Source organism: Spermophilus citellus (genome assembly GCF_964194105.1).
Source record: "Spermophilus citellus genome assembly, chromosome: 9".
NCBI classification, from domain to species: domain Eukaryota; kingdom Metazoa; phylum Chordata; class Mammalia; order Rodentia; family Sciuridae; genus Spermophilus; species Spermophilus citellus.
Genome location: NC_138191.1, coordinates 12,123,662 through 12,147,058, shown reverse-complemented (window position 1 = coordinate 12,147,058; position 23,397 = coordinate 12,123,662). Strand labels below are relative to the sequence as shown.

At 42.2% G+C, this 23,397-nt stretch overlaps 1 protein-coding gene across 2 annotated transcripts in view; it reads left to right on the top strand.

The window, feature by feature from the left end:
• CD244 (CD244 molecule) overlaps positions 1-20,257 on the top strand; it is a 29,689-nt gene extending 9,432 nt beyond the window's left edge. The window contains exons 2-9 of one of the 2 annotated variants that reach the window (XM_081305491.1): positions 4,486-4,821; positions 4,911-5,186; positions 6,591-6,695; positions 7,152-7,219; positions 9,961-10,014; positions 16,065-16,130; positions 17,430-17,486; positions 18,633-20,257. In XM_081305491.1, coding sequence (XP_081161617.1) covers positions 4,486-4,821; positions 4,911-5,186; positions 6,591-6,695; positions 7,152-7,219; positions 9,961-10,014; positions 16,065-16,130; positions 17,430-17,486; positions 18,633-18,713 — 1,043 coding nt within the window. In that variant the 3' untranslated portion in view covers positions 18,714-20,257. Of the gene's footprint in view, positions 1-4,485; positions 4,822-4,910; positions 5,187-6,590; positions 6,696-7,151; positions 7,220-9,960; positions 10,015-10,802; positions 12,224-16,064; positions 16,131-17,429; positions 17,487-18,632 lie in introns of those variants that run through there. The other variant, XM_081305492.1, reaches the window with a different exon arrangement.
• The last annotated feature ends 3,140 nt before the right edge of the window (positions 20,258-23,397 follow it).

Sequence of the window (23,397 nt, the reverse complement as noted above, 5' to 3'; positions counted from 1 at the left end):
TCAAATAATCATCGTTGACCACAGTTAGCCTATCGTGCTGTAGAGCATATTCTTCTTCAAAGCATGATCTTAGTACCTTTGTCAAAAATCAGTTGGCCGTAGGTACATGGGCTTACTTCTAGGTTTTCTGTACCATGAATACCATGCTTTTTTGATTCTTACAGCTTTTTAGTGTTTTGAAGTTAGATAATGAATTCCTACTGCTTTATTATTTTTATACAAGATGGCTTTGGCTATTCAAGTGTGTGTATATGTGTTTTTCTATATAACTTTTAGGATTATTTTTTCGAGTTCTGTGGAAAGTCTGGTATTTTGATAGGAATCGTATTGCCTCTGTAGATCACTTAGGGGAAGGAATATGGACATTTTAACAATATTGATTCTTATTATCCATGGACAGAGGATGTCCTTCCACTTTTTAAAATGTCCTCTTTAGTTTTTTTCATCAATGTTTTATAATTTTCATCATAGACATCCTTCACATCTTTGATTAATTTTATTCCAGGTATTTTTTTGTAGGTATTATAACTGAAATTACTTTCTTGGTTTCTATTTCAGATAATTTGCTATATAGAGCAATACTAGTGATTTTTGTATATTGATTTTTGATATCCTGTAACTTTGCTGAATTCATTTATCAGCTTTAGTAGTTTTTGTTTTCCCGAGTTTTAGGGGTTTGCTATATGGAAGATCATATCATCAGCAAATAGTGACAATTCATCTTCCTCTTTTCCAATTTAAATGTTCTTTATTTTTTTCTCTTGCTTGATTGCTCCGGCTAGGACTATGTTGAGTCAAAGTAGTGAAAATGGGCATCCTTGTTATGTTCCAGATCTTAGAAAACTTTCAGATTGCCCCTCACTCAGTATAATTTTAGCTGATGGCTTTCATAAATGGCTTTTATTACGTTGAGGTATGTTCTCTCTACCTAATTTATTCAGCCTTTTTATGAAAGGACATTAGATTTTATCAAATGTCTTTTTTGAATCCATTGAGATGCTCATGTGGTTTTTGTCTTTTATTGTGTTGATGTGGTGTATCATATTTATTGATTTGCATACATTGAATCATTCTTGCATCCCTGGGATGAATCCCACTTGAATGTGATGAATAATCTTTTTTTTTTTAAAAAAATGTCTGTTTTATAATTGTAGATGGACAGCATGCCTTTATTTGTTTAGTTTTTTTTTTTTTTTTTTTTTTTTAATGTGGTGCTAAGGATCAAACCCAGTGCCTCACACATGCTAGGCAAGCGCTCTGCCACTGAGCTACAGCCCCAGCCCCATGATGAATAATCTTTTAAATGTGCTTTTGGATTCAGATTTCTAGGGGTGTTTGGTGATCAAATCCAGAACCTTGTGCATGGTAAGAAAGCACTTTACTACTGAGCTACATCCCTAGCTGATTTGTTGGTATTTTGTTGAGAATTTTTACATTGATGTTCACAGAGGATATTGGCCTGTAGTTTTTTTCTTTATTGTGCCCTTATCTAGTATTGGTATCAGGATAAGGCTGAACTCATCAAATGCTTTTGGAAGAATTCCTTCCTCTTCTATTTTTTGGAATAACTTAAGAAATGATATTAATTCTTCTCTAAATTGTTGATAGAATTTATCAATGAAGCTCTGATCCTGGGCTTTCCTTTTTTCTTTTTTGCTTGCTTTGAATCCAACTCAGGGCCTAATGCATGCTAGACACGTACTCTCCATACCCAGCTCCACTGCGCTTTTCCATTTTTTTTATGGGAGACTTTTAATTATGGATTCAATATCATTACTTCTTATTGTTCTGTTCATGTTTCTTGTTTCTTCATGACTTAATATTGATGGGGCCTATGTTTCTTAAGAATTTTTCCATTTTTTTTCTAGATTATCCAATTTGTTGACAACTTGTTCATAAAAATCTCTAAGAATTCTTTGTATTTCTGTGGTGTCAATTATAATCTCTTCTTCATCTCTGCTTTCATTTACTTGAGTTTTTTCTCTCTTTTTCTTAGTCTAGAAAAAGGTTTGCTAGTTTCTTTATCTTAAAATTAACTTTGTTTCACCAACTTGACTAAGAACAGTTGCTTCTACTCTTTTTTCAATTTCTCTGTTAGAATATTGACATGTTTTTTTTTTCTGTTTTCTTCAAGTTTCCTTAAAACAGCTGTTATAAGTAGTCCGTCTGAGCATTCTCCCATACTGATTGCCACCTGGTCAGTTTCTGACATCTTATTTTGAGTATTAGGGGAGGTTGTCATTTTCTGAAAGCCTTTATGCTTATCGGCATATGACATTATCTGGGCATTGTCTGGGCATTATCTGAGCATTAGGTATTTATTCTGGTCTTTCCAATCTGGTTGTTTGTGCCTGTCTTTTCAGAAATTCTAAGTAGGCTGTTTATTTTCTTAGAGTCTGTAGTCACTTCTACTATTCCAATACTGGATGACATGCAGGTCCAGGTTTGCTGGGAGTCTGCTGTTGGTAAATTGTCACAGTTTCAGTAATAATGGGTGTCCAGGTCTAGTGTATTCCAAATGCACTGCTGGTGTGCTGTTCAGAATAGACCAGGGTAGTTATTTAGAGAGAGTGGTTATCCTACAATCCTCTCCTGGGGCTAGGGCAGGCTCAAGGACACATCCACAGTTGCCCACCTGTGGTCAGGTCCTGAAGAATTTTTCCTGGCTCTGGACAGAGTTACCATGGATGGACCAGCACTAGTTTCCTATGGCATGCCTGTAACCACTGATGCCATCAAGTTGTGTCACACCTAGTGCTCATAGCCCACCAAGATCAGAACACTGTGGTAGCTTACATTGCTGGGGGCTACCTATTGCTGAGTTAGACTCATGGCTGCCATTAGGCCCAGCTGATGCTAGCTGGAATAGATAGAAGCGAATAGACTGGGGCCACATGTCTTCCCCAGCACTAGAGCTGTTCTAGAGGCTTCATCCACAGGTAAATGTGTGGGTGGGGTCTTTGAGGATCTGCCCAATGGGCTTCACCAGCCCCCCACTAAGTTCCAGGGCAAAGTTCTCTGCTTACCACCCTGTTGGGCCTCAGTGAATGAAGTCTTACTCCATACCAGGCTGCCCAAGATTTTTCTACTGGATGCTGCTCTTACTGCTGCAGATCTGGTACTGAACTCCGAGACCAAGTCCCATGCTAGATTTGTGCCCTGTTTGCAGCAGGTGGAGTCTTGCTTCCCACTCTGCCTCCTAAGGTTGAAGTAGGCATGTGGGTGCCTACTCAATTGGTGGGTATTGGCCTGGTGGTAGGGGTCTTGGGATTCTGTCCAGCAGTAGTTTTCAAGTGTAAGGCATGACCTAAACTTGCTCACTATCTCAAGCAGGTGGAGTCTCTCTCCACACTGGACTGCTTGGAATTGGGGAAGGGGTGACATGGGCTTCTCATTCTTTTCTGCCTTTTTCAATACTTCTTTTATTTCATCATAAGCAGGACTATGTTCTCTCACCTCATTTCCTTAGCTCTTGTGAAGGTAGTTTGGTGGAAGAAGAGCTGTTCAACTTGCTATGCCCCGTGGGGAGATGATCACTCAAGGATCTTATTTAAGTACCATCTTGCTTTGCCTCCCTTGGCCTCATTTTAACAGAACCATTTGTGTAACTATCCCCAGATCCTGTTTTCTACTTTAAATTCTCCCTGACTCTCTCCAATCCAGGCCGGCTGACTCTCGTAATTTCCTTCATGTAGTGAGCTGTGCCACGTAGCTTCCCTGCCAAAAAATGGCCATAGGAATTTGTGCTTTTCTTCACCGACAGTACTCAGCTTCTGTGATATACTTGGGAAGTATAATTTTATTTTTGTTTTCCTAATTGTTCTAATTTTAGGGAGTTATCTTTGTGGATAGTTTCTGGTCAAAGATTGGTAAATGGTAATGAGTAAAGCCCACAAACCAATGTGCCAGGTGCTGTAAGAGAGGATTATGAATTCAGCTCTATGAGAGGACAGAAGAGGAGCAGCTTGGAGGGTTTGTCTCACTAGGTCTGGCCATTGTTATCACTAGTGGTTGCTTCAAAGCTGCTGGAAGGCAGTCCCATCAGACATGGTGTTTATAGCATCTTGGTTAAAAACTCATCCCCTAAGACAAAGCAGCTGGATTTCAAGCTCATCGTTCTCACTGTGTTACTTGAGTGCTTTCTAACATAGTTTCCTCACCCATAAAATAAGGATAAGACCTTCACGGGGTTCCTGTGAAATTAAGTAGTTAAAACATGTAAATGTTTGAAATCTGCCTGTCACATGGTAAGTACTTGAGAGATCCTAACTATGGTTATTGGTTTGTGGGTTCCTTCAGACTAAAGGACAGAGCTTGGGAAGAAGGACAGACAGATAAAGGAAGTATATTTTCATATTCTCTTTGACTCTAGACTCCTCACACATGATTCCATCCTCTTAGCTTAAGGGAGATTGCCTTAAACTGCCCACATTGCTCAGGCCTCACACTCTTTCTGTCACTGTCAGCCTGGTTTTTCTCTCCTAGGATCCCCAGATTCTACTTACAATGTGGTTGGTCTCTCGGGAAGGCCCCTCCCTCTACGGCCTTCTAACACACAGATGGAGATATCTTCTGTTCAATGGAAGATGGAGCTACACTCACGTCCAGGAACTTATGTGATACTGACTTGTAAGAATCATTCCACTCCGACATATGAAGATTTAGCTCTTAAACATTTCAACAATACACTTGATTTTAACTTTGATAACTTAACCCTTACCATCAAGGCTGCTAAGCCACAGGACAGTGGTCATTATACACTGGAGGTGACCAATGAGTCTGGAAAGGTGGACGTGGTCCAGTTCAAGGTTTTCGTATTTGGTGAGTCTCCAGGATTCCTCACCCGGTCCCCTCGATTCCTGTAGGACTTGTATTTCCAGCACCTTTCTGATCAGAATCTCTGTTTCCAGATCATGTTGAGCAGCCTCACCTGCAGGAGCAGTGGAAGGCCCTGGATGAAAGGAAATGCCAACTGGTGCTGTCCTGCTTGGTCTCCAGGGACAGCAATGTGACCTATACTTGGTATAGAGACAATGAATTGATCTTGGAGCCTGAGAACTTTACATATCTGGAGGTGTCGGTTGATCCCAATGACCAGAATATATACACCTGCAATGTTAGCAACCCTGTCAGTTGGGCAAGCCAAACCTTCAACCTCACCCAGGGATGTCTACGTGTCCCCCTGAGTAAGTGGAGCACTTTAGGCTATGACAGAGGCTCAAGGTATTGGACCCCATGACCAGGCTCACATGCAAGGGAGACTTGGATATGCCATTCCTGGGCTTCCTCCCCCAGTGTCAGTTAGCCCTCCCTCAGGAAGGGCCTGGCCTCTTGGCACATGGTCTCTATAACCCAGGCCTATCTTAGTCTGGGAAGATTTTAACTCCATATCCTTCTGGAGATGCAAGTTTTCCCTACACACAGGGAATGCGTGGTTGTTTGGTGAGTCTTGCAATGGCTCCTGACCATTATCTTCTTCCTCTGAAAGATACATGGAGACCTGCTCTGTCCTCTTGAGTGGTGGCTTACCATGCATCTCTCCAGGAGGTAATGACACTGTCCAATAGTGCCTTGGGTCAGGAGAATCACACGATGCCTGGGGGAGATCTGGGTTTATTGCTTATGCTGAGAATCACCTGAGTTTACATCGGTTTTTATTAGGTAAACAATGTGCCAGATGCCAGTCAGCATTGGTGTGTTGGAAAAAACCTAAACCCAAACCCAAACCATACAGTCTCTTTTCTTAAGAACCTTCAACAAAATTGGGGCAACAAAACCAAGTACTTATGGACAAAATAGAAACAAACAAGATGGAGGCACTATGTAGTGAGAAGGACACTGGTTTTTGCACTTTACATGAACGAGCTCTGTGATCTCAGGCAGATTCATTAGCCTCTGTGAGTTTCAATTGTTCTCTAGGGTAAAATGTGGGTAACAATAACGGGTGCCTCACAGGATTGCTGTTATGATTTAGTGAGATAATGTTTGTGGAAAGCTAGTCAGTTGGCCCTGAAACACTTAATTCCTCTCCCTTCTCATGTTGGCTGGATTATATATCAGACAACACATGCAACAAAAATGTTGAATGTTGAAGTTCAGGTGAGGAAGAGCAGTGGAGGCAGGAATAGCAGGAAGGTGAAATGGAAGACTTGCCTCGTGCATAGTAGGTGTGCAATAAATATTTGTTAAATTATAAACAATGAATAGATAAAATATTTGCTGTGCCAGATGCTTTCCATATATCAGATTGTGTGATGATCCCCTGTAGATGGATAGCTTTAGCTCCTTTTAATGCGTGAGAAAACTGAAGCTCAGAGAGTTAAATCAGTAACACTGAGCCTACAGAATTACAATTTGGACGAGACCTGTCAGAAATTAATGTCCAAACTCTTGGCATCACTTATGGGAAGTTACCCAATTGAGCAGAGAGACAACCTTGGTGCGGGATTCATAGGGCAGGAGGAGACCAGCCACACTGGGGAGGAGAGTGGGTTTTGAAACAGCTGCTGCAGTTGGCAGGTGGGAAGCAAGAGGTGGAGTGAGTTCAGTCCTTGCACCTTTTAAAAAAAATTTTTTTTAAAATTTCTCAGGATCCAGAATTCTGCCCTTTATGGTGATTGTCATTATCCTGGCCATACTGTTTATTGTCACTTTCACTTGCTTCTGTGTGAGGAAGAGAAAGAGAAAGCAGTCACGTAAGTGGATGGTCCTTGAGGGGTGCTGTGGCCCGATACATCAGATTCAGTGGCTGGGTCCTGTGTTCAGTGGGATGTGCCTGGATGCATAGTATCCCTTCCCTCCGGGAGTGTCGGGATGCATGTACGTGGTTGAGAGAGGGCAACCAGTGGCAGCAAGGCTTCTTTCTGTGTTGGCTGCCAGATGTTTGCATCTGATCCTCAATGTGCAGACTTATCTGCAGGTTGCCTGGTTTGATCGGGGTCTGCCCATCTTGATAGAGAAGGTATGTCAGGGATGGGCACGTCACATGCTCTTTAGGTATTGTGGGAAGAGCACTAATCTGCCTCTTTTCTAGAGCCGTTCTTAAGGTCTGGGCCATCTTGGGGAGAGGGAGGACCATCAAAAGTGGGAGCTGGACAGGAAGCCCTCTGGACGTTTCTGAAGCTCTGTTCCTTGCTTACCTCTTTCCACAGAGACCAGCCCAGAGACACTTCTGACAATTTATGAAGATGTCAAAAACCCACAGATGAAGAGGAATGAAGTATGGCATTCTATGGGTTGGGGTCTCTCTCCGTTGGTCTGGAAGTTGCTTTTAGGAGAATGGCCATTCAGCGCAGGGGGACAAAGAGAAATGGACATTGATCCTTTCAAAGTTATCCTCAGCCCTCCCCCATTTCTTTTCTCCATCAGTTTCTTAGTTCTGGCCAGACAGAAAATGAGGGAAAACAAAGGAAGCCGAGAAAATGAAAGGGAGGCAGACATGACATGCGCGGTGCGAAGGGATGAAGCACAAGAAAATCCAGAGGGCAGAGGCTGCTCCTTCCTCCCCAGACAGCACCACGGTGTTCTCATTGCTGCTCAGCCTCTCCAGATGGGCTGAGTGCCAAGAGGAGGGAGACCTTCCTGTATTTATTGTTTCTGACTGTTGTAGGGACAAATGAGGCAAGGCACCGAAGACAGCAGGAAACAGTTTTATTTGGCTGCAGCCAGGTTCAGAGGGCACAGCCTTTGCTGTAATCAATCAATCCCCTGAACCCCGAGTTCAGGGAGTTTCAGAATTTTATATCCAGCACGTAAGGGGAGGGGCTCAGAAGTTCACAGTCTGCAGAAGTTCACATAAAAGCAGCTTTTTTCTTTCACTATTTTAGGCAAGTTAACACTTCAAGGACAACACCTGAGAAGGGGGGAGCTTCTTCTCCCCTTTCTTTCCTCCCCTTGCCAGCTGTTACCATGGAGCCCAATTGTAACTTATCTTAAAAAGGTAGACATCTCTGTGAAGCCCAGCTCAAGGCCAGAGGCCTTGTTTGCACATTTCTTCAAAGTACTCTACTAGATTCGTTTGTGAAAAAGTAGTAAGGAGGTGTCCAGCACCTGGAGTACTGGTATCTTCTCGGCCAGTGGCCAAGTGAACAGGGCGACATGAAAATAGGAAGTTTATCTACAATGGACTCTTTTTCTGACAGTCCTAAAATCAGCCATGGTGAAGAGGGCTTTTCTGTGGAGAAACGGGGTGCCACTTCATGACCACAAATTCTGTTTCTCTAGCAGTTAAGAGCTTACTTGGGTGGGTCTTTTCACGGTCACCCTGGTCTGGGGAGTGTGACCAGCCAAAGCATAACAGTTCTGTAACTGGCTCATTGATCTATGTTCTCAGCCTTTTGGAAACGAAGAGGCCCGAGTCTGGCTGAGGTGCTGGAGAGAGTCATCAGCTTGATTTTAAACTGATGAGCCCTGGGTGTCTCCCCCAGGAACCTCTCTCACCAGCTCTCAGCAGGGTGGTGGCCACCTCTTCCTGTCATCCAGGGATGTAAAAGAGGAAGCTGCAGGGGGGTTGAAGATGCCCCCAGTACCACAGGCAGGATGTGGTGACAAGCCTGGGGAAAGGCTCTGATGGATCAGGCAGTGCCTCCTGAACTGGTGGGTAGCAGGTGGGAGTGGGGAGGAAGGCCCCATCCCCCCTGCCAATTTTGGTGCTTGGCTAGAGGAGGCAACAATGAGGAATTCCTCCTCTCGTCACAGAGACGAGGCCTCGTGAGGCAGCCTCCCTCAGGTCTGTTTCCTCCGTGGGAATGAGGGCAGCTCCCCTCGCTGTTTCTTTGCCCTCAAAATGGAATATTGGGGTGTGAAAATTAAAGAGGAGATAATTTGACTACTACCAGATTCAGGTACGGATTTCCAAGGGCACATGCATCTAGCTTTAGCCATTTATATCCTGCCTCCCTGCTCTCCCCAAATGAAGATGACTTTCGAGAAACAGGAAAAACAGGAGGAAATAACCATTTAGAGTAAAAGAAATCTGTTGGAGACTCAGGCTTGTTACACTGCTTCTGACTCAGGTTCCTCTCTGCCCAGCCTCAGCCTTCTATGGGGCCTGTCCCTGTCTCCAGACCCCAGCTTGAAGGCCTAAATCCCAAGTTTCATGTGGTCTCACTATGGAGACCATCCACAGGAGAGGAAAAAACCCAAACAACTCCCGTTTCTTGACACATGCCCATGACTCTCTGGCCTCCAAAGATGGCTTGACATTTCTCTTCCTCTTAGCTTTTTGTTTCTGGGGAGTTCAGCTTCCATCTTGTTTGATGAACGCTGCTGACCTTCTTTGGCTCCCCAGCAGCGCTCCATCTGGAAATATGTGCTCAGGGATGTGCAGCGTGAAATATCTCCACTCCTAATCTGTTGTGGGACAGGCCTGAGGGAGGGAAACCGGAAGGGCTGTGTTCCCCCTGCCTTTAGCCTTGGGTCTAGGGCTCCACCCAGCATCACAGCTGCCAAGAGGACTGGCTTGAGGCCAAGGGCAAGCTGGTTATGAAACATAGATTGGGGGGGGGCTTAAAATGCTGAGTCTTTAAAATGCTTAAACCTTCTGAATTTCGGTGCCCTGAGGTACGGCTCGGATCGTAGCTCTGCCTGGAGTTCTGCCCATTGTCAGTGGTTATGTGGAAAATTTAGTCCTCAAGTCAGCCAAGGCAAGGAGGGAGGGGTTTCTAAGTTATCAAAGCAAAGGAAGGGACAGGGGTGCCCAATGGACAGGATTGCTTGAATCCAGTCACACAATTAGTGTCAAGAGCAATTCATTGCTCTTGACACTAATTGCTCCATTGTGACCTCCTGTAACTCCTCTTGCCTCTCCCCCTCCTGGGGTGTTCAATGATGAGGCTTTTCCCAGTCCTGCTACCTTCTTCCCAGGCTTCTTTTTTCTATCTTTCCCTGTTTAATCGAAACCTGGACAGACCCCGCTGTCTACCCATGTCACCTCATGTTCCTTTATTGTTTCTTCTACAGCAGCAGGAAGTCCTTGAAGAAGGAATCACCATTTACTCTGTGATCCAGTCCCAGGTACAACTCTGGTTTCTCTAATACTCTCCATTCCCATCTATGCAGCTTCCTAATGCCCCATCCCCAATTTATACCCCTCAATGGCAGGATCTGGGTGTTCCTGGGGTCCAGAGCCTAGCTTGGCTTCAGGTGCATTAACAAGTTGAAAAGATCAGTATATTCTGGTGTCATTTTCCATATTTTTATGAGTCCATGATAATTATTCACAATAGTGGAATCTGTTGATATATTTGTATATGCACATGATATAACAATAAAATCTGGCCAGTACTTTCCCCATTATTTCCCCCTTTCCTCTCCTCCTTTCTCCCTGGTCCCTTCCTCTTCTCTATTGATCTCCCATCTCTTTTCATAAGACTTCCACCTATGCCACATCTTTCTTTTCCTCTCAAACTTCCATATGTTTGAGAAAAATACAACCCTTAATTTTCTGAGTCTGGCTTATTTTGCTTAACATAATGCTCTCAAGTTCCATCCATTTTCCTGCAAATAACATAATTTCATTCTTCTCTGATTAAAACTCCATTGTGTGTACATGTTACATTTTCTTTATCCATTCATACATTGATGGACACCAAGGTTGGTTCCATTGCATTCAGTTGATGTAAGATAGAGTCTTGCAGCCCTTAGTGCAGGAATTAACTGTTGACACTTACTTAGGTCTTTGAAAGCTCTCGGTCTAATTCACCTAAATTCTTAATTTAGGGTATTTGGTATTGTGGATTGTGCTCCTATAAACATGAGTTTGCATTATTGCTATAGTATACTGACTTTAATATTTTCTTTAGGATAAATACCGAGGAGTGATATAGCTGGATCATATGGTATTTTCATTCCTAATCTTTTGAGGAACGTCTGGAGTATCTTAACAGAGCTGGAAAGCCCAATGCAGACATTCTCCCTTTTCCCACACTTGGCAGAAGGTCTAGCCCAGATTGTCTGTAGGAGAAGGAACCTTGTTAGGGAACTCAATTTTTCCCTCTTTCTATTGATTCCAATCTGCCACAGTCTGGCTGGGCACAAAATAACTGAGCCACCACAAAAGCCTTGTAGATTCAAACAGCAACTCTTTATTCCCAAACTCTCACCGGCACTCTACAGGCACGTTCTGGGAAAATACACTCCCTCCACTAGGCTCTGCATACCAATACTCTCAGAACCCTGCGAGAACTCCACAGGAACTCCAAAGGAGCGGGCGCCTGAGGCAGCAGGATACGCCCTAAACCTGGAGCCGCCCTATTCCCAGCAGGATCCACCCTAAACCTGGAGCCACCCTAATCCCTGAGCAGGGTCACCTTTCAACCCAAAATGCCATGCGTCATTCCTACTTGGCTATGGCTCTCAGCATCTCCCCCCTTCTGTTTAATTAAACAACAAGCAATGTGGCTTAGGGACTGTGCCTGTTAGGTTGTCCAATTCAACATATGGTTCTTACCCGTCATTGGATGAGCTGACCTCTAGGCGTCAGCCTCCTGTCTTAGGTTGGTACCACTGCAATTGGATCATACCCGTCACTGACTACCGGTCCAGCATACAGCCATACTTGTGGATACACCTATGCACCAGTGGGGGGTGGGTGAGGTTCTTTGCCACACCTCTGTTGGCCCCCAAATTTGGCCTTGGTGCCAGTGGGGGGGGTGAGGTTCTTTGCCTCACCTCTGTTGGCCCCCAAATTTTAGACCATCACTAGCAGAAGGGAGGAGGATACAGAAATGCCACAACACCAAGCCAATTGACGGCTTCTTTGGAAAAATTGTATCACCGGTGACACCATCAGCAAAGATACGCCAGCACTACCACAATTCGCTGCACCAACAGATAGTTCACAATGCATACAAGTGATACATAGTCCAGGCACGTTCTGCATGCAGTTCAAAGCGGAGGAATCTATCAATATGTCCATTTCCTCCCAAAGTAAATCAAGTCCTTGATTGAGCATTACTTGTTGAGTTATTATTCATTGATGCATCAGTTTATACAGTTTACTGTGATAGCTATCATAGAAGCTGTAGTTTGGTTTTATCTTTGCCTTCACCGGCACTGGGATGAAGATAGGAATTCTGGCAATGATGCTAAAAAGAAATTATGTAACATTCCAACAGGTACTAAGAAAACAATTTTCTGAACAATTTACATTATCCTGAACAGAATTATTAAATATAATGAAAAGGAAACGTGAAAGTAAACAAACAGATCTGTTAACCTCCTTATTTGTACACATATTAAAACAATCCTCAACAGCTGTTTACCCAATTTAAATTAAACCATTAAAATCACGTGAATAAAAAAAAATTCGGATCCATTTTTTCATGAGCGCTCCTCATATATGATATATGGACATACGCACACACAGACATTCAACACAAAACACAAGTGTGCACACAAACGTACAACACATAAGACAATAGTAAAACACAAGTGTGCACACAAACGTACAACACATAAGACAAAAGTAAAGGCCTTATAAAGGCCTTGTAGCTTTACACAGGTGAAATCTCCATTGCAATGTTTAAAAACTCCACAGTCAAAAAATAAAACTGATCAGAAAACATTAACCTAGGTCTGTATGAGCTCAAAAAATAAAATAAAACTTTATGATGTGGGAGAAGGCAATAATAAAATAGATATTGAAAAAAGCATCCTGGTTAATCACTGTCACAGATGTAAGAATAGCCAAGCTGGAGCTCTGGATATCAGCTGTTATGGATTTGAGTCAAATCATCTTCTTTTTGGTCTGTAGAAATCACTTTAATTAATCTCTCTGGAATCCAAATCAGCTGCTGTTCTCCCTGTGGAAACACACAAACAGAACCCCGACTCCAGACAATCACTGGGTCAGGACCTTTCCATTGTCCTGTTAGAATATCCTTCCAAAGTACCTTAGGCTTATGTATATTTTTTGGATACATATGCCTTTCCACAGCACTAAGTCCTGATGAATCCAAATTTAAAAAGTTTAGAGTAAAAAGGGTTATTTTAAGTTTATCTTTGCGGGATATATACCCCATCCCAATTCCCTCTTTTTGTTTTAATAAGTACATTTTAATAGTTTGATGAGCTCTTTTAACTATGCCTTATCCCTGTGGATTGTATGGGATTCCTGTTAAGTAAAACATTAACTGATTTTAAACATTTTTCCATTCACCAATTTATGAAAACACACATAATGTTTAAATATATTACCTTATGGAACTTAATAAGTAAAGAGTACTTGATTTTATATTTAGTGGTGATGTTTCAGCACTTTAGCTTTGTAAATTGATCAGATGTCTGTAAAAACCAAGATCTTAGACAAGTGTAGTAAACAGAACTAGCCATCTCTTTTTTGTTGAAGAAAAATCCTCTTGTTTCTATCTTCTAGTTTTCTTCTAAGGTTTGTATATTTACCCTTAGTTGCTTTTTTTCCTGCTAGTTTTTTTTCTTCCTATTTTGTGGGTTTAAAATTCTTGTCTTCCTACATTTTTTTTATCTCCCTACATCTTCTCTATCTTTTTTAACCTTTCTGTACTTTTATCTTTAAAGTTTTCCACTTTAAATTTTTAATTTTCTTTATCCAAATTGCTTTTATCCTATTATCTTTCCATTTTCATGTTTTTTTTAAGTAATGCTTTTAAGATTAACTAGGCTTCGAATGACGCAATCTTTCCTCTGTCATGAAGGCATCTTAACCACCTTCAATTTAACCTTTTAAAGCCTTTTGCAACTTACTTAGAAATTTTACAACTTTTTACTTTACCACACAAAGATTATCTCATATAGAAACATTTCTTTATTTCACCTTCCATATTAAAATATATTTCCACATCTTGAATAGCTTTTACTGAAACTTCTTATACTCTTTGTATATAAATTACACCTGATAGAATCTTAACTCTTAGTAACCTTGTTTCAGCAAAGACACAGACACAAAGCAATATTAAACATTTTTCCATTCACCAATTTATGAAAACACACATAATGTTTAAATATATTACCTTATGGAACTTAATAAGTAAAGAGTACTTCATTTTCTATTAGTGGTTGATGTTTCAACACTTTTTCTTTGTAAATTAATCAGATGTCTGTAAAAACCAAGATCTTAGACAAGTGTAGTAAACAGAACTAGCCATCTCTTTCTTGTTGAAGAAAAATTCTTCTACAGGATACCATGATGGTCCCATTGTGATATATTCAACAACTTCTCTTTAAAAAGCCATGGGCTACATTTTTGGATTGTATCAACATATGCCCTAATTGTTCTTAGTCTTACTGGGGTGCCTCCTTCCTCTAACAATCTCTGTTCCTTAGGGGTGAACAACTTTAAACTTTGAGTCAACCATTTTCCCCAGTTTGCCTGAGAAAGTTCTAGGGACAGGCAATTTGAAATAAAAACAAAATAAATCAAAACAAGAACACATTGTTTTTTGAAATGGTCACCCATTCTTTCGCTCTTCCTCAGGGGCGAGCAATTTCACTTACCTCCAAGCTTCAGGCGTTCCCCATATGGGCCACCAAATGCCGCAGTCTGGCTGGGCACAAAATAAATGAGCCACCACAAAAGCCTTGCAGATTCAAACAGCAACTCTTTATTCCCGAACTCTCACCGGCACTCTACAGGCACGTTCTGGGAAAATACACTCCCTCCACTAGGCTCTGCATACCAATACTCTCAGAACCCTGCGAGAACTCCACGGGAACTCCAAAAGAGCGGGTGCCTGAGGCAGCAGGATACGTCCTAATCCTGGAGCCGCCCTATTCCCAGCAGGATCCACCCTAAACCTGGAGCCACCCTAATCCCTGAGCAGGGTCACCTTTCAACCCAAAATGCCATGCGTCATTTCTACTTAGCTATGGCTCTCAGCACCAATCATTGGGGCTCTCATACAATTTATCCTCATTACCCCTAATACCTGTTTTCAGGAAATACTAGATCTGTTTTGGTCTCTTTAGTCTTATTTAGACTTAACAGTACATCCATTTTCTTAATAAATCTCCCACAACAGCCTCATGAAATAGTCTTAATGCTTTAGGTATAGTCTGAACCCCACATCACAGATAAGCAAACAGGATAATATGCTCAAGGCCACATAGCTCGGCAGTGGCAGAACCAAACCAAATGGGTTTTTGAATCTCCACTCCATCTCCTTCTACCTCACCTTTAAGAGCCTGGGGTTATAGAAATTTACTCATGGACAGGAGACACATCCAATATTGATCAGCAAATTATTGATAACCCAGGCTGGGAGAGATCTCCCAAGGAAAATGCTGCTTCCTTGTGGCCAATGATGAAAAGTTTCTGATAAAATGACTCTTTTCTTAGAAAAGCATTTTTACTTTTTAAATTTTATTTTATAGGTTCTTATTAGTTATACATGACAGTAAAAGCCATTTTGATAAAATTATACAGGCTAGGTGCAGCCATATCTTAGGCTTGGTGGCTGAGCTGTGGGGGACAGAAAATCCATTGCAAGAATGATTGATGTCTGCAGTTCTCTGGCTTTATCCACATGGAAATTCAAGGAGAGGGATTGGATAAAATTCAAGGAAGAGCTCCTCTCAGCTTAGGGTGTTGGGTGAGGATGAGATCGCTCCTCTGGAGTACCTTAAAAGGAGGATGGTTACCTGTCCTGGAGGACTCTAGTTTCAGGTCCAGAGACAGAAGTTATGTTGCCAACAGGAGGCTTGACTCCTTGAGAAAAAAAAGCCCTGGGGGTTCTTGGGTTTGAATCCTGACCCCATTGTTTTACTCTGATTTGGGCTTTTCATCCTTTTGTAGCCTTATCTGTGGCAGGGGAAAATTTATGATTGTTCCTGAGTTATAAGAGTGGTATAGGAATTAGGGGAGAATGCATGTATAAAATAACTGCTCAACAAATAGTAGTTACCCTTAGTAACAGAGTGGTACTAGCATTCGCATTGACTCATGGCCTCCTGGATAATTCAGGGTTATTTTTACTAACACTTAAAGCTTCTGTCTAGGCAGGGTATAGGCAGAGTGATGGAAGCAATGATCCCTCTAGGGTTGTGTTGGATCTATGCTTCTGAAATGCTCTTATTTCTTTTCTCATTAGCCTTCTTCTTCCACATCAAAAGAAACTACAAATACGTTGTATTCAGTTATACAGCCTTCCCGGAAGGTAAGTCTCTTCCTCCGTGTGGTGTGATTGATTCAGATGTGTATTTTGCATGTGCATACACAGGCATGTGTTTGCAAGAGTGTGTGTGCATGCTACAGTGAGTGGTCCTCCACGGTGTGTATCTGGGTAGCTTCCATTCAATGACTGTGTTTCAATGTTAATGGGCCAATGAGGAAAAATGCCTTTAGGGTTCTGCCTTGAGGATAAGGACATCTCTGGACTCAGAGAATAGTGGATTATAGGATTTTCTAGGGCTTTTGTGGGATGCGAGGGACAAGGACAGGAAGGAGGTGCTTTGTGCAGAAGGACCACAGGGTCCTTAGTAGACCAGCTGAGGCTGTGGTGAAAGATATTGGAGGGGTTTGCGAAGGAAGGACTTAGGACCTGCAGCTGGAGGGCTAGGTTAGGGGGAAACAATGCTAACTTTCTGGTCAGTCACCTGCTGGTGGAAGACCCTGGACCGCAGCAGTCATGTTCCACTCACATCCTGCTCCAAGCTGAGCTCATAGCTCTTGGATGTACCTAGTACCTTGGAGCTGAGTTTCCTGATGCTCTGCTCATCCTTTTTACTTGGTATGGGAGAGGATGGGAAGAGTAGTGTTTCCATGGCTTGAATTGCAGTATGAAGCCATGAGCTGCTACGGGGTACAATAGGAAAATGGAAATACATAGAACTGTGGGAGTCCATTTAGGTTAGGGACTGTGTATTTGAAGGGATTTAGAATGGATATTCAGACTTCTTATTCAACCTCTTTTCAATAAGTCATTCAACCAACTTGGAATCTCCATGAGAGATTTTTAATTATATGCTACAACCAAGGACATCCAGATGCTCATAGGTACTCTGTTTACATGCTTTAGTATTATATTTTGAAAATGTTTTTGTTTACATTATGGGAAAGTGTGCTGAAGAGATACATGGTTTGGGATGATAATTGCATTAGGACTGTCTGAGGGATATGTGTGTGTGTGTGTGTGTGTATGTGTGCATGTGTGTGCATGTGTGTGCATGTGTCCTGGAAATGTGTGTTTGTGTGTGAGACTTAGGGGTATTTGGGTATGGGATACTAAACTCTGGCTTTGGTTCAGAAATGTTATATCATAGGCCAGTATGTACTGTGCTTTCTGGGAGACCATTAATACCACTGTTTATTCTTGAGGTAGATTCTTTTCACTTTCTTGTTGAGGAAAGCTTAGGAGATTTCTGGGGTTTGAGTCTCTTTTGGAATTTGTTGTGTTAGTCAAGAATAGGACATCTCTGATGTCGAATGCGTAATTCTTTGCTCTCTGAATTTCTAGTCCAGATGCAAGGAGAGGAACCATGACCCTTCTGTCAATAGCTCCATCTATGAAGAGGTAAGATTCTGGAACTCTTCCGAGTGGGTTTAGTGTCTATACCACAGCCCTGAAGACAAGCCATGAAGGGTGTACTTATGAAAAGGTCATCCATACAGTCTGATAGTTGTAGGATTGTAGGGGTTTTTAAATCCAAATCCTCATTTTAGAGATAAAGACACGAAGGTCCAAAGAGAGTGAGGGTCTTCCCCAATGTCACATCAGGTGTTCAGATCTGACTTTCAGCTTGTGTTCTAAATTAGGACTGTCCCCAAGCTAGTTCCCAGGCTATTGAGTACAAATTAGACATCTCCATTTAAAGGCTGCATGTGAGGGTGGGGTGGGAAAAATCCAGAGAGGGGAAAATAAGAAACTCTAAGTGATTTTCTAAATTAGTATGGCATTGGGAACCATTCTGGATGAGGATGATCTTCAGCTACTGCTAAGGAAGACACTGTTTGAAGGTGACCACTGAGCCTGGTAGCTGAACTGATTCCCATCAGGCCATTTAGGGAGGAGAGAGGAGGAACTCCACAGTTCTTGGGGGATTATTATACATAAGACAATGTGCCATTGTCTTCACATGAACTATCTGATTTAATGCTCACAGAATGCTATAAGTTAGATATATTTTTGGTAGTATTAGTGGTTGGTTGCATATTACTAGGCAAGTGCTCTACCATGGAGCTATGTCCCGAGCCCTTACCTTCACATTTATACCCAAAGAAATTCAGGCATGGATGTCACCTCTTCCTGTTAGCATCATGCCACACCCAAGCCTCCATCCATGACATGTTGTCTTTGATTGCATTGGAGATGGCAGGAGGGTACTTTCTGAGATTCCTGGCCCTTCAGCTATAGTTTTATATTAAAGCCAACTGGACAGACAGTCCAGGGGTATAGAGGATACTGTGTGGGCCCAAAGTAATGTGGGGGCGTTACAAAGAAGCACAGTGTAGTTAAAAGATCCCTGGAATTTTAGGAAGAAAAACTGGATTCAGGTCCCCCTCTTTACTTCATGCTAATCCTTGACCCTGCGTAATTTATTTTACCATTCTGAATTTCATTTTCATAATCTATAAAACAGTGATAACAATTCATACACCATAGAATGATTATAAGGATCTTCTGTTGGGAGGGTATGAAATTTCCCTTTTTCTTCTGCAGGTCGGAGAAAGAGAGTCCAGAGCCCGTAACCCTGCCCGACTGAGCCGCAAAGAGCTGGACAACTTTGATATTTATTCCTAAATGCTGTAGCTCTTTTGGCCTTTCTTCCATATCCACTTTGGTGCTGGGAATCAGCGGAATAGATGTTGCCACACACAGGAGTTTTTTTTTTTTTTTGGAAGAGTTCCTTGTCGGGAGAGGATATGAAAGTCTATTCTTGGTCTTTATTTTGTTTTGAAAATGATTTCTAACAGCCATGATACAAGCAAGGTTGTGAAATAATATCTCCCAGCTTAGATACTAGACGAGAACGGGTGGAGAGGTTGGGTTGACCACATTCTGAGTACTTGTAATCTATAAAGTTATGTAAATGGAGGCTTGAGATTCCCTTGTCCTGGTTTTTCTAACCTGTTACTTGTCTCTCATCCTCTCTGATCTGGGATGCTAGTCTAGACTGCATTTCTAGACCCTCACCTCACCCAGGCCTACCTACCAAGCAAAAACAGGTGACAGTGACTCAGGGGAAGAGGAAGCAGGCTCCTCTAAAGCTGTACTTTCTGTTTGCTGGCAAGCAGGTTCTCACAGGTGGACCAGCACCTAGGTTGCAACTTGAATGCAGGGGAAAAATTTTCCCCTACACCTCAACACATTTACAGTGGCCGGTTGGTCACAAAGGAAGTGGGCAGATACAAGAACAGAGGGTGATAAGAAGCAAACTCTTCATTGGAAAGAAAAACCACCCAAAGTCTTTCTTGAGAACCGGGCAGTTAGACCAGTTTTGTCCAAAGTGTAATGTTTGATTTACAAAGAAATCTATTTTGGCTCCTTTGTGGTAGAGGTCTGCCTCTCTTCTTGGAAAACCCATTCTATTTAAGTTCTGAGTCCTGATTAGTGTTGCCTTCCCACTGTATACCTTGGAGGGAGGGCTTGGGTACTTGGGTGCTAAAAGATGAGGCAGCTGGGAACCAGATCTGTGCTGGGTGCCCCGAGTCTTTAGGTTGGCCCTCAACAAGGCTGGGACTCTGGATGAGCCCAGGAGAGGGGACTCAGAGACTACAGCAGGTGATAACTGCTCATAGCCTGGCTCTTCAATGTCCTATCCTTCATTTAAAATATGTGTTTAATATAAAAATTTGGTGTTACACAGAGGCAGCCTAAATCCTTTGCCTGGATTAAATCTATGTATCTTCTCTACACTCTGCATTTCTACACTCTGAAGCAGTCAAAGGGGACTTATGGGCCATCTACAAACACATGTCTGTTTAATTCTGTTGGAGAAGGTTGTTACAAGCCATCCACGGGTTGTGTGTGTGAGCTATTGTGCATTGTAGCCAAATGAGGGGATAGGCCTGGCATTTCGGGCTCCATGCGATCAGGGAGTGATTGCATGATGCAGGTGTGCCTGCCCCTCTAGCTCTGCCTAAGATCCCACACAGCACCTCAGATGGGTGTGACTTGCCAAGATGTCAATCAATCTGCTGACCACAAGACCTCAAGAAGCAAGACTCCGCCCTTGAAGTCTTATCCCTGCCTCTGATGTCCCCGCTATAAAATAAAGGAAACACGGGCTCATGCTCTCTTTCCAGTGCTTTCTTTCCAGCATGGAAGCTGACCCTTAAGGTCACAGAGCCGTCCCGCCCTCCATTTGAAAAACTTATGTCTGTGTTGTGTGATTTTTTGCCACTTTCTTAGCTTATGTTGCAGCCAAAACCAATTCCTCTTGTCTGCACAGGTCGTAGGCAAGAGAGGGATCTGACTTTCTGGTGAGCTGTCAGTGACCCCTAGCTTTATTCACACTGGGACAGCAGAGAACCAGGTGCCTGGGACCATTCAGTATCACAAAGGATAGCTAAAACATGCACTTGCTCAAGTCGGCCTGATCTCTCTTCCTGGGGGCTCTGGCTAGCCTGGCTCCTTCCTAGAGGGAAGTCTGGATAGACCACATATTGAAGTAAGTGTCAAGGGTTAAAAGGCAGAGAAATATATTCAAAAGGAGTCTGGGGTCCTGAGTTAGGTATTGGTAGCTGAGTTGTAGAATCTAGGAGTTGGATTAAGAGGCAGCAAGAAATGATGGGATAAAAACAGTCCAGATGAACACCAGAGTCACTGATCGTTGACTGCTGCTGGCTTTTCAAGTGGCTTGAACTGTGTAGATCTTGAACTGGTCAAATGTTTTTAAGGGGCAGAAGAAACCCTATGGGCCCTGAACTTTTGGTATGCTATATTCTGGAGTGTGATATGTATAGCATCGTATTGTGTGCCAGACTGTTGAACTTCCATGATAACACCTATAATTATCCATGCAATGAGCCGATGAATAAGCAATTATTAAATTCCTGCTGAATATGAAGCACTTTCTGAACCCCTGGGAGGATCCATCGCAGGTCCTAGAAGCCATACCGACTCCAAGGCCCATGGCCAGAAGGGTATGGCAGCAGAAACACAACATTAAAGGACATAAGTGGGCTGCAAAGTGCATGTAATCACAAATGTACACTATAGAATCACGAACATGTCAATATAGTGCATTTTACAGGCAGGGGGAGAGGACTGCAGTCATAATTTGGGAAGAGGAGAGATACGGTGGCTGTTCTATATCCAGATTGACAATAAGGAGGGAAGCTCTTTGAATAAATATGGGTATCTTATGTGAAAGAGCCATATAAACATTGTTTGAGAACTATCAATAGAATAATACACATAGGGTTATAAAAAATCCAGCAATGCAAAAAAAAAAGTATGCAGAAAAAAAATGGGATTTCTAGTTCCTCCCCAGGAGGTAAGATTTTTTTTCCTTTTCTTCCAGAACTTCTTTATGCCTACCTGAACATATAGACATGTTTTCTAATACAACTAGTAGTATACTGCCAATGTCTTGGCTGGGCACAGAATCACGAGCCACCACACAGCTTTGTAGATTCAAACAGCAATTCTTTTTTTTTTTTTTTAATTTTTTATTGATTATTTAAAGCATTACATAGCTCATGATATATCATCTTTCATACATTAGACTCAAATTGTGTTTTGAACTCCCATTTTCACCCCAAATATAGATTGCAGAATCACATCTGTTACATATTCACATTTTTACATAATGCCATATTAGTGTCTGTTGTATTCTGCTACCTTTCCTAACCCCTACTATCCCCCCTCCCCTCCCCTCCCCTCCCATCTTCCCTCTCTATCTCCCCTGCTGTTGTTCAATTCTCTCCCTTTTTTTTCCCTCCCCCTTGCCCCTCATAGCCTCTTATAATTTTATGTATCCTTGAAGGTCTCCTACCATTTCCATATGCTTTCCCTTCTCTCTCCGTTTCTCTCCCCCCATTCATCTTTGTTTACTGTAGTCTTTTCCACATGCTCTTCCTTCCTGTTCTGTTCTTAGTTGTTCTCTTTATATCAAAGCAGACATTTGGCATTTGTTTTTTAGGGCTTGGCTAGCTTCACTTAGCATAATCTGCTCTAATGCCATCCATTTCCCTGCAAATTCTATGATTTTGTCATTTCTTTTTTTTTTTTTTTTTTTTATTGATTATTTATCGCATTACATAGTTCATGATATATCATCTTTCATACATTAGACTCAAATTGTGCTTTGAACTCCCATTTTCACCCCAAATATAGATTGCAGAATCACATCTGTTACATATTCGCATTTTTACATAATGCCATATTAGTGACTGTTGTATTCTGCTACCTTTCCTATCCCCTACTATCCCCCCTCCCCTCCCCTCCCCTCCCATCTTCCCTCTCTACCTCCCCTGCTGTTGTTCAATTCTCTCCCTTTTTTTTTTCCCTCCCCCTTGCCCCTCATAACCTCTTATAATTTTATGTATCCTTGAAGGTCTCCTACCATTTCCATATGCTTTCCCTTCTCTCTCCGTTTCTCTCCCCCCATTCGTCTTTGTTTACTGTAGTCTTTTCCTCATGCTCTTTCTTCCTGTTCTGTTCTTAGTTTTTCTCTTTATATCAAAGCAGACATTTGGCATTTGTTTTTTAGGGCTTGGCTAGCTTCGCTTAGCATAATCTGCTCTAATGCCATCCATTTCCCCGCAAATTCTATGATTTTGTCATTTCTTAGTGCTGCATAATATTCCATTGTGTATAGATGCCACATTTTTTTATCCATTCATCTATTGAAGGGCATCTAGGTTGGTTCCACAGTCTAGCTATTGTGAATTGTGCCGCTATAATCATTGATGCAGCCGTATCCCTATAGTGCGCTCTTTTAAGGTCCTCAGGGAATAGTCCGAGAAGTGCAATAGCTGGGTCAAATGGTGGTTCCATTCCCAGCTTTCCCAGGAATCTCCATACTGCTTTCCAAATTGGCCTCACCATTTTGCAGCCCCACCAGCAGTGTACAAGTGTACCTTTTTCCCCACATCCCCGCCAACACTTGTTGTTGTTTGACTTCATAATGGCTGCCAATCTTACTGGAGTGAGATGGTATCTTAGGGTGGTTTTGATTTGCATTTCTCTGATTGCTAGAGATGGTGAGCATTTTTTCATGAACTTGTTGATTGATTGTATGTCCTCCTCTGAGAAGTGTCTGTTGAGGTCCTTGGCCCATTTGTTAATTGGGTTATTTGTTATTTTATTGTTTAATTTTTTGAGTTCTTTGTACATTCTGGATATTAGGGCTCTATCGGAGGTGTGGGGGGTAAAGATTTGTTCCCAGGATGTAGGCTCTCTATTTACCTCTTTTATTGTTTCTCTTGCTGAGAAAAAACTTTTTAGTTTAAGTAAGTCCCATTTGTTTATTCAAACA